Here is a 10,095-nt window from a genome sequence, read left to right as displayed (position 1 = left end):
CGGGAGGTGGTGCTCGCCTCCCCGCGCCCGGGCCCGCGCGTTGCCGGGCAGCGCCTCGGAGGCTCCGAAGGGGGCGGAGCGGCGAGGCCGGCGTGCGGCTGGCAGCCCCCGTCCGTCCGCGGTTCCGGCCCCCGGCCCGCCCCCGCCTCGCCGGCCTCTCTCCGCGCCGGTGCGCGGCGCCCCGTCCCAGCCGCCGCCGCCGCAGCGGTCGCCCCTCCCGGGCCTGAGAGCGGAGAGCCGCGAGGCCGGGCCGGGGCGCCGGCCGGGACTGCCGGGGGCGCGGCGCCGACGCCGAGGCGCGGCCATGGAGGGGAAGACCCGCGCCGGGGTCGCGCTGGTCCCGGGGCCGAGCGGCCGCGGGCCTTCCGCCCGCCGCGCCCGCCGCCGCCGCCGCCGCCGCCGCTCGGGGCTGCTGCTCCCCGGCCTCTGGCTGCTGCTGCTGGCCCGGCCGACCTTGTGCGCCCCAGGTAAGCACCGCTGAGACCCTCCGGCGCGACCCTGCCTTTCCTTTATCGCTGCTCTTTTCAAAATCCGGCGTTCCCCGCCCACCCTCTTTTATTCTCCACCGCTCGCTCGCCCTCCTTTCTGGAGATGCTTTTCCCTTCTCGTTGGGCCCAGCAGATAAAGGCACGGAAAAAATAATACGAAAAAGCAAGCAGATTCTGGCCAATTTTGCCAAAGGTCTGCAAAGCTTCTGCTACCCACAGAGCCCGAGGCGGGTCTGGCGGCTTCATCTCAGAATGTGTCTTTATTTTTCCCTGCAAAACGCAGGCACTGGAATTGTATTTGAGCATGACTGTATGAATGTGGTTACAGCAAATTTGGGGAAATACTCGATGGTTGGGGCGAAAGGGTACATTCGGTGTGTGTGCTTTAAAACAGTGTTGCATTACTCTGGGTGGCCCTGCGTCCCCCAGATGCAGGCAGCTGGCCGTGTCCCCCAGTGCACCAGGACACAAAGAACATTCAAAGAATATCTCTTGGAAAGCGCCCTGGCCATGGATCTTTCCAGGGAAATAGCTATTGCTGTTACTTCTGCAAAGGCATTAGTACAATAGAGTGTGAAAATATTGTGATTCTTAAGTGTCAGGGCATGAAAGAGGTAAGGGTTTTTTTTTTAATAGAAGCAGTTTACTGACTGTTAGCGTGGAATTAAGAGGCATGATTTATGAAGAAGCATGTGGGCAGGTTTTGTTGTTGAGGAAATGATTTAATTCATATTGCTCCTCTGAAATGTTTATTTGTCCACCCTGAGCATACACGCAGGATGGTCTGCAAACCATCTCTGAGCTGACATGATGCAAGCTGGTGATTGCCCCAGCGCGCGCTCGTGCGCGTGCACACACAGACACACACGATCACTTTGGGGGCAGGAAAGGTGGAGTGAGCAATGTGCAGAGCGGGCTGCACACTGAACAAAACCAGAAAGCTGTGGAAACAACTCCAAACCCTCCCTTCTGGTGGGAGCAGTGCCAGAGGACCGCCAAGTGGCTCTGGAAGGAAATGGAACACGTTTGAAGGTGTCCCTGGACCTCACTGTCGGAATTATAACCAGTGCCACATAGAGGATGGGACACAAAAGCACAGGAAGGGACTTGAGGGATCACAGACTGGAACTGCTCCTTTTACTGAAGAGGAAATTGACACATAACTGACTTGCTCAAGGTCACAGGCTGGTTGGTGCAGAGTCCTCTGTTTTCCATTTGCCTTATGATGCTTAACCTGTGAATTTAGGCACACCTGAGACCACCTCATAGCTTTCCCATAGCTGGGTGGAACCCTACTCAGGGAGCCACAGCAGAACCAGGGGGACAAAATGGGTCTCTTTTGGGCATTTGAAAGAGACAGCTTTGCCTGACCCAGTGCCTCAGCTCTCAGTCTTGCTCCTGTGTGTCCAAAGAAATGGAGACCCTGGGCTTTTCGTGAGAAGAGGTAATCATGAAGCGGGCTCTTGGCTTTAGTCAAGCAGTAAAGTCCATCTGATACTAATGGATTCATCTGCTATGGGACATGGCAAACTGATTGTTTCCATTTACTGAGTGCGTCCTGTGTGCCAGGCGCTACATTTTACATCCATGATCTGATATGCTGTGAGTTAGGCATTGTTATCCCCATTTTACAGATGAGAACACTAAAGCTGCAGGAGTTTGGGTTAGTTTGACTCTAGACTCCATGTACAGTAACCTCTGTACAGCTTCCTCATGTGAATATGGCCATCTGGATGTGCTGTAGATGTTGTGGGTGATACAGGTAATTCTCTTGATAAATTTAAAGTTAATGGAGCTGTTTGTACTGTCCTTCCATAATTTTCTCTTCTCTAGTCTTTTTCTGTCCCCCATAACCTCCAATGCAAACATTGAACGTGGAGACTTGAAAGTCGTTTTATTTCCGCTCTAGAGCCGACATCACGGAAGCAGAGACTTCATCCTTTCGCTGGGCCCCTCTGGTTTGCACAGCTGCTTCTAGGCTGCATCATAGGAGGGAACTGAAGAAGGGGAGGACATGGTGCTTGTCCTCAGGGACCCAGCTGGGACCCAAAGCAGCGCACAAGCAAGAGCAGACCCCAGCGTGGGCTCTCCCTGGGCAGGAAAGGCAGCGAGGGAAACAGCTTCCCAGGGAAGATCTCTGAAAAGGTGGCACTGGTCCTCTGGAAGGCTGAGAGAGTGAGAGTGGCCGAGGGTGGCTTCCTAATGTGGGGCACCTGGGCATGGTGAGTGGCATGTGACCCCGAGGAGATGCTGTGTTTTAGTTGTTTGGCCCACGTCTTGTCTCTGTGCCGCTAGGACCCTAGGGCTCCTTGTCCTGAGTGTTGTATTTTCCCCATTGGAGTGGGGCTGGAGGAGGCTATGCCAAACCCTGCTGTACTGGCTCTCTTTCTGAAGCGTGAGTGGCATTAGAAAGTGTGGTGTCTTTCTCCTGGCTTGGGTCTCCTAGGTTAGGCACTTGTTCCTTCTGTGGCTGCCTATAGACCCTCTCCTCCTTCCACAGGTTTGTCTTTCCTTGGTAACTTTGTTAAATGGAGTCCGCCCTCCAGTTATCCCCATATTTCAGTCTTTATGTAAATTTCTGTGTCTTATTGATTTCTTGTCTATTTCTGTTTCATTCAGCATTTTGAATGTGCCTTTATTTTTTGTCTGTTTGTTTGTTTAAACATTTATAAGTTTGGTCTTGACGGTTCGCTGTTGTGGAAACAAGTTGTAATGCTTTGGACTTGTTTTTGAATGGAGTGCTTTAGGAATCCTACATCCACGATGTAAAAAGATAAGATTGTACCCCAGTTCTTCATTTTATCCAGGGGTAAGTCTTTCTAAAGATAATAGTTGTTATGAATTTGAAACTTTGGAAATTATTGGAAAGTACAGATAACAGGTATCCGTAATCCCACATCTATGGCTAACTCTGTAAATAATTTTGTCTTTCCTTTGTTAATGTTAAAAATAAATTGAATTTATGTATTTACTTTTTTCACTCACCATTTAACTGAAACATTTCCCTATTCATGAAATATTGTTATTGTTTGAAAACACAATTTCCATCCTAATAATTTACTCAATTATCCTTTTATTATTTCCAGCTTTTTTTTCCCCCTGTTATAAATAATGCTATGATGAATAGGTATGTAGGTAAGGCTTTGTCTATATTTCTTTGTGTGTGAGCTCTTTTCCCCCCTTAGAATACATTTCCAGAAGAGAAGTTAGACTGTAATTTAGATCTAAATCCACCAGTCTGGATCTTTGCCTATTTTGTCTGGTGTGCTGGGTGCCTAATACGTGTCTCAGTAGGTGGTTGTTAAAGGAATCAGCTTCTTACTTAAAACTGTAACGCTGAAATTTCCCCAAGCGGTCTATGCAGTTTACCGTTTCACTTCATCACCGCCAGCATTGAGTATTACTTTCAAAACTCTTGTTAAATTTGTAACACATTGCTTTAATTTTTTATTACGTTTGAGTTGAATATTTTTTGCTCATTTTGTATTTGTAGTCTGTGGGTTTTCTGTTTTTGCTTATTTATCCGTGATATATACTTATAGTTTAGTCACTAAGTCGTGTCTGACTCTTTTGTGACCCTGTGGACTCTAGCCCGCCAGGCTCCTCTGTCCTTGGAATTTCCCAGGCAAGAATACTGGAGTGGATTGCCATTTCTAGGCGATCTTCCTGACCCAGGAATCCAACCCTCATCTCTGATATCGGCAGGCTGGTTCTTTATCACTAAGCCACTTGGGAAGCCCAAGATATATGTATACACACATATATGTAGATTTTTTTTTTTAAAGATAGCAACTATTTTTTTCCCTCCTTTTTTTTGTATTCTCCCCCTCCTAATGGATTTTCCTTTAAATTTTATATGTAGTCTTGAAATTTGATTATTTTGATTAGCAAAATTTGCCGTTTTGTTTTTTCATTGCATGTACGCTTAATGGCATGTTAACTTTTTATCTTAATGCACTGTTTTATTGTGAGCGTTTTCAGTTGAATATTTGCTATACTTCTTCAGTGGTGTAGTAGCCTATAAACGAAGACTTAGATAAATGTTCCAAAGGTGTGATCCCTAGACACCCTGCATCATCACCATCCCTTGGGCACTTGGGGGTGCTTTTTAAGAACTTAGATTTCTGCGGCTCTCCCTTCACCTACATTAGAATCTTTGGTGTTAGTAACTGGGAATCTTCCTTTTTACCAAGTTCACAGCTTATTTTTAGGCACTTTGACCTTTGGAACTGCTGATCCAGATGCCATAAACTCCAAGTTGAAAGTTGATGGCATTTGGGGGATATTCCACTTAATATCTTGCAATTGTCTTTTCACTGTTAGAACAATTGATTTAAAACCATGACGTTGAAACTGTTTGGGATTCTATCTTGTTTGCTTGGTTGTCTCTGGGTTGAGAATCAAAGGGCATGGAGGATGTCATTTTAAATCCTCACCTCCCCAACCCCTTGGGAACAGCTGCTGCAGTCTTTGTCAGGAAATGCCTCATTTAATCCTGAAAACAGAACCTAGCCAGGGGTTGTGAAAAGTCACGGGGGACCTGGGAGCCACAGGTTTTTCTCTCAGTGCCCTGGGTGCTAGAGGCAGCTAATTACTGTAATTATAATTACACTAGGTTGATTTTCCCAGCTAGAAAGATGCTGTTCTCACTGATCTAATTTGTTTCCAAGTTGTGACCACCCACCTTTCATCTGCGGGCTTGCAGTGACATGGTTTCTCTTTCATGTGCTTAGGCAGCCTGATTTGTTGAAAAGCACACTGAACTGTGAGTTCGCAAACCTGAGTGTGCTCTTCTCGGCCGATGGCTTGCTGTGTGACTGTGGACAGGTTCCCTGTGCTGGGTTATCTCATCAGTGTAAGAAGGGGTCACTGAGATGATCTCTGAGTACCCTTTAGCTCTTATGTTTCAGGTCCACAGGTTGGATGCCTTGGGATGCATGTGTTATAGCAACTGTCCTGCTTCTACCAAACGTCTGTGAGTGTCACCGTCTCAGTGTCCTGTAGATGTTCTAGCCCAGTGACCTACCGAAGGCCATTGCATTCAATTCTTCTTAAAAAAAAGAAAGCTCTTTCCTCCTGCATCCCTACCCCCAGGACACTCACCGTGTTCATTTTCTCATGAGCCCCTGCATCCTAGGTCCTACTCCCACCCCACCTCATAAACCTCCTACTGAGAGCACAGGCTGTGGACTCAGAGGATCTTGAGAAAAACGGGAGCCCTTACAGATGCAAGGAGGGCGGGAGGTGACCATATTTGCCACTTATTGACTTCATGGGGTTGATGGAGATTTTGAAGACGTATATAGACTTGGTTATGTTCATAGGCATCATGGAAGAATCAGTAAAGCAGTGGTTGAAAATTTAAGAACGAGTAGAAGCACATAGAATCCCCAGTGGCTCAGACGGTAAAGCATCTGCCTGCAATGCGGGAGACCTGGGTTCAATCCCTGGGTCAGGAAGATCCCTGGAGAAGGAAATGTCAACCCACTCCAGTACTCTTGCCTGGAAAATTACATGGATGGAGGAGCTGGTAGGCTACAGTCCACAGGCTCGCAAAGAGTCGGACACGACTGAGCACATAGAAGTAACTGAAGGATAATTCTCCAAAGTGAAGAAGTTCCTTTGGGCAGGCAGGTTTAACATAGCTGGCATAGGAGAGAAATAATAATGGGAGAGGGGACTGGTGGGAGGTTGGGAGTGAAGCCTGAGGAGACGAGAGATAGCTGTGGTGTTGCCAGGGCACATGTGAAGGCGTTTGTCCTGTAGCATCTGACAGGCTGTGTGGGGCCAGGGGAGGTGGGCGGTTGGCTTGAGCCAGGGTTGGGAATCTTGGGCAGACGTGGTCAAGAGCCAAGGGTAGTGGGGGCATTTGTGAAGACATGGTCGGGTGGTGCGGTGCAGAGTCTGGGCTGGATGAGGAAGGAAGGGGAGGAGGAGGGGAGAAGGGCTGAGAAAGGGGGTCTGGGGAGATCCCAGATAGCAGCAAGGTGGGAGATGGGCTGGAGGGATGGCGGTTTCAGAAGTGAATTGGCGCTGGTGTTGGTCTCGGTTAAGGGTGTGGGATGTGGCTGCAGGAATCGGTTGTTGGAGTGGACCATGAATGCAGGCTCTGGGTGAATCCTCTGTGGGTGCCAGATTCTCCAGGAGTGAGGTGAGAGGACCGGGAGCTGGGCACTGAATCCTCAGTGAATGAAGGGCCGCGACCGCCGTGGTGGGGGAGGAAGCGGCCCTTTATTCTGTCCACCCCTCTCTCCATCACCACTGCCCCTGTCCATGCTCCTGTCCTCTTTTCCCCCGTTACTGCTCTGGCTCCAGCCAGTTCATCTCCCCGCTTCAGCTGGAGGTCCTTGTGGAAACCAGTCTGCTCACGTCACATCATCACTTTCTCGCTGAAACACCTGGGGGGACTCCCATGGTTTCATGCTCCTTCAAGTCCAAGTCCACAGCCTGGGCGCTCAGGACGAGGCTTGTGACAGGGGTGGGAGCAGGGGTGTAGGAGGTGGGCGCTCACTAGAACGTGGACACGGTGGGTGCAGGGTCTCCAGAACGCTTGTGCTGGAAAGGGCCAAGGAGAGAGGGAAAGTGACAGGCTCTGACGCCTGAGGGTCGCCCTCCTCAGCTCCTCCATGGTTTCAACCTCAGGATGTGCTTGACGGTGACTGCCTGGCTGGGGGGTGGGGGTGGTGGGGTGTGGGGGGAGGGCAGCGGGAGGAGGTGGGGGGGTGACGGGGGCCGAGGGGGTGGCGGCAGGCCGAGTCCTGCTTTGGGGGGTCCTGTGTCTCTTCCGGGCGTGAAGTGGGCAGCAAGTTCTTGGAAGGCGAAGAGGGGGCAGTTAGGGGCCCTCGAGTGCCAGTGAGGAGGGGGTGGGCTGGAAGAGGAGATGGATGGTGCTGGAAGGGGCGATGAGGGTGGGAGCGAAGGCTCCAGGGCTTTGTGGGGGAGAGAACGCAGGGGAGAGCGGAGGAGAGCTGGAGCTAGGTGGTGGGGGAGCGGGTGGGCTGAGGAGCCGGTGACCGTTCCTGGAGATGGTGGCCGAGGCCCTCTGCTGAGAAGAAGGCGGGTGTGAGGGGGAGGGCGAGTGTGAGGAAATAACGCTGGTTGGTGGAGGGAGCCGAGAGGAGATGGGTGGACGAATTGTCAGGCCTCAGATGGTGTGGGCTGCAGTTGGGAGGCCGTCTCGGCCGTGGGCGAGGCGGGCACCGTCCGCTTGCCTTTCCTGGTGGCCCGGAGGCCGGACATGCACGGTGTCAGCTCCCCTGGGCGGTGGGTGGCCCGTCCTGCCAGGGGGTCGGGGCCGGCCGGGGGCTCCCGCTCTTGGTGCCGAGCAGGTGTTGGCGGCCCTGTGGAGCCCTGGGGAAGCCCTCCAGCTCCTTTCTTTGCTCTTGCATCGAGGCCTGCGGAGGAAGCCCTTCCTCACCGTGGTGTCGGGATTCACTTTGGAGCCACACAGCCTGAAGGGCCGTGTGAACACGGCCGGAGAGCCTCCGAAGGGGGATGCGTCACACACATACAGCAAACGGGGAGCCCAGGAGACAGGAGTGAATGGTGGGGGGGTTGCTAGGGCTTCGCTCCTGCAGGTTACCGGGCATGGAGCGGCCCCCAAAGCTCCCTGGGAGTGTGTGAGGAAGGCCCTTGCCCAGGTCTGCTTGGATCTACGGAGTATACCGATTAAGTCCAAGTGGTGCTAGTGGTAAAGAACCCGCCTGCCAGTGCAGGAGACATAAGAGTCTCAGGTTCGATCCCTGGGTTGGGAAGATCCCCTGGAGGAGGGCACTGCAACCCACTCCAGTATTCTTGCCTGGAGAATCCCATGGACAGAGGAGCCTGGTGGGCTGTGGTCCATAGGGGTTGCAGAGAGTTGGACACGAGAGGGACTTAGCACACGCAGGTTTGAGAAGCTCTGGCCTCAGCAGTGTGTCCTTGAGGATGGGTACATTTCCCAGACTTGGTTTCACCTCTCAGTAGGGAGTCTTTAACTGGTAAAAATTCAGGTTTTAAGTTGGTTGGGAAGCAGGGAAGGAGCAGCAGCAGGTTCAGAACTGGGCTGGTGTCTGTCAGGTTGTGTAGCTCAGAACCACCCCTGCTCCATGTTTCCCCTCAGCCTAGGCGTGTTTGGGGAACTTTCGCTCCATCCTAGGTTGCCCTGCACTGATCTCGAACCCCAAGGATTACAGGAGCTCCTGGAGGTAGCTGAAGCCAGCAAGTGTCAAAAACGAGGCGAAGGTGGAAGCAACTCAGATGTCCATCAATAGACATAAACAAAATGCTGTCTGTCCATACAAGGGACTTAGTATTCCTTCTTACAAAAAAAGGGAAGTTCTGACTCAGGTTGCAACATGGATGGACCTTGACATTAATGCTACGTGAAATAAGACAGTCACAAAAAGGACAAAATACTGTGCGATTCCACTTGTATCTAGAGTTGCCAGAATCACGGAGACAGAAAGTAGAGTGGAGCTGGCCAGTGGTGGAGGGAAGGAGGGCAGGGGGAGTTGTGTTCAGTGGGTGCAGAGTTTCACTTTTGCAGGATGAAAAGCATTCTGGAGATGGGTTGTACAACCATGTGAATGTACCAAACGCTATGGTAAATTGTATGATATGTGGAGTTTTTTTTAAATTGCAATTCAAAAAAAAACCCGAAGTGAGGCTGAATGGGAACTAGCTGGTCGGGTAGCAGGAGTGAACATACGTCAGAGCTGGGATCCACGGTGGCCTGAGGGCAGGGCCGGAGCACAGGACAGGTGCTGGTTGTGGGAACGTGCTGGCTGACACAGGTGACCAGCAGAGGCCAGACCTGATGGGGACAGGTCGGTGGCTGGTGGCTAGGAGAGCAGTCACATTCCCTGCTGTTGGCCCTAAGACACCATCAGGGATCTCCAGGCCTCTCAACCTCAGGATTGATTCACCTTACCTCACATTCCTACGTGGCGCTAGTGGTAAAGAACCTGCCTGCCAATGCAGGAGATGTAGGAGTCACGGGTTCCATCCCTGGGTTGGGAAGATCCCCTGGAGGAGGGCATGGCAACCCACTCCAGTATTCTTGCTTGGAGAATCCCATGGACAGAGGAACCGTGTGGGCTACGGTACATAGGGTCGCAAAGAGTCGGACACGAATGAAGTGACTAAGCACGCACCTTCACCTTATACTTTATCTCTCACTTCACCTTTCACCTCTCACCTCATTTCACCTCACCTCACCTGTCACCTTCCACTTTCACCTCACTTTTCACCTCTCAACTCATCTCACTACCCCCGTTTTGTTGGAGGATAGGCTGGGGACAGGGCTGGGAAGGGGTTGAAATTTTCAGCCTGGGCCAGAATAGAGTCTTAAGAATTTATAAAAGCAGATTCTTCTTCCTTGCCCTTGGCATTGGGCTTTTAAATATTTGGATGCATTTTCAGACTTACAATAGCCTTATTTTTTTTTTTTTCTATTCTGATTATACAAATGGTATGTGTTTATTGAACTAATCTGTACTTACTGTTCTCTGTGCCTGGAACATTCTTATCTCAGCTGTGATCTCCATGGTTTACGGCGCCCCTTCCTTCAGGTCTCTGCTCAGGTCTCACGTCATCAGAGACTCTTTCCCTGACTCTGTTTTAAAGA

The 10,095-nt window shown here is 51.1% G+C and overlaps 1 protein-coding gene across 3 annotated transcripts in view; it reads left to right on the top strand.

Moving 5' to 3' along the window:
- The first annotated feature begins 231 nt into the window (after positions 1–231).
- The window catches only part of KIAA1549 (KIAA1549 ortholog), a 127,051-nt gene continuing 117,187 nt past the window's right edge, over positions 232–10,095 (top strand). For all 3 annotated transcript variants that reach the window (XM_081533114.1, XM_081533116.1, XM_081533115.1), the window contains exon 1: positions 232–467. In XM_081533114.1, the coding sequence (XP_081389240.1) occupies positions 305–467 (163 nt within the window). In that variant the 5' untranslated portion in view covers positions 232–304. The remainder of the gene's footprint in view (positions 468–10,095) is intronic.

The sequence above is a fragment of the Giraffa tippelskirchi genome, chromosome 10 (genome assembly GCF_054371585.1).
Source record: "Giraffa tippelskirchi isolate mGirTip1 chromosome 10, T2T-mGirTip1v1.2.pri, whole genome shotgun sequence".
NCBI classification, from domain to species: domain Eukaryota; kingdom Metazoa; phylum Chordata; class Mammalia; order Artiodactyla; family Giraffidae; genus Giraffa; species Giraffa tippelskirchi.
This window is presented reverse-complemented; position numbering and strand designations above follow the sequence as displayed.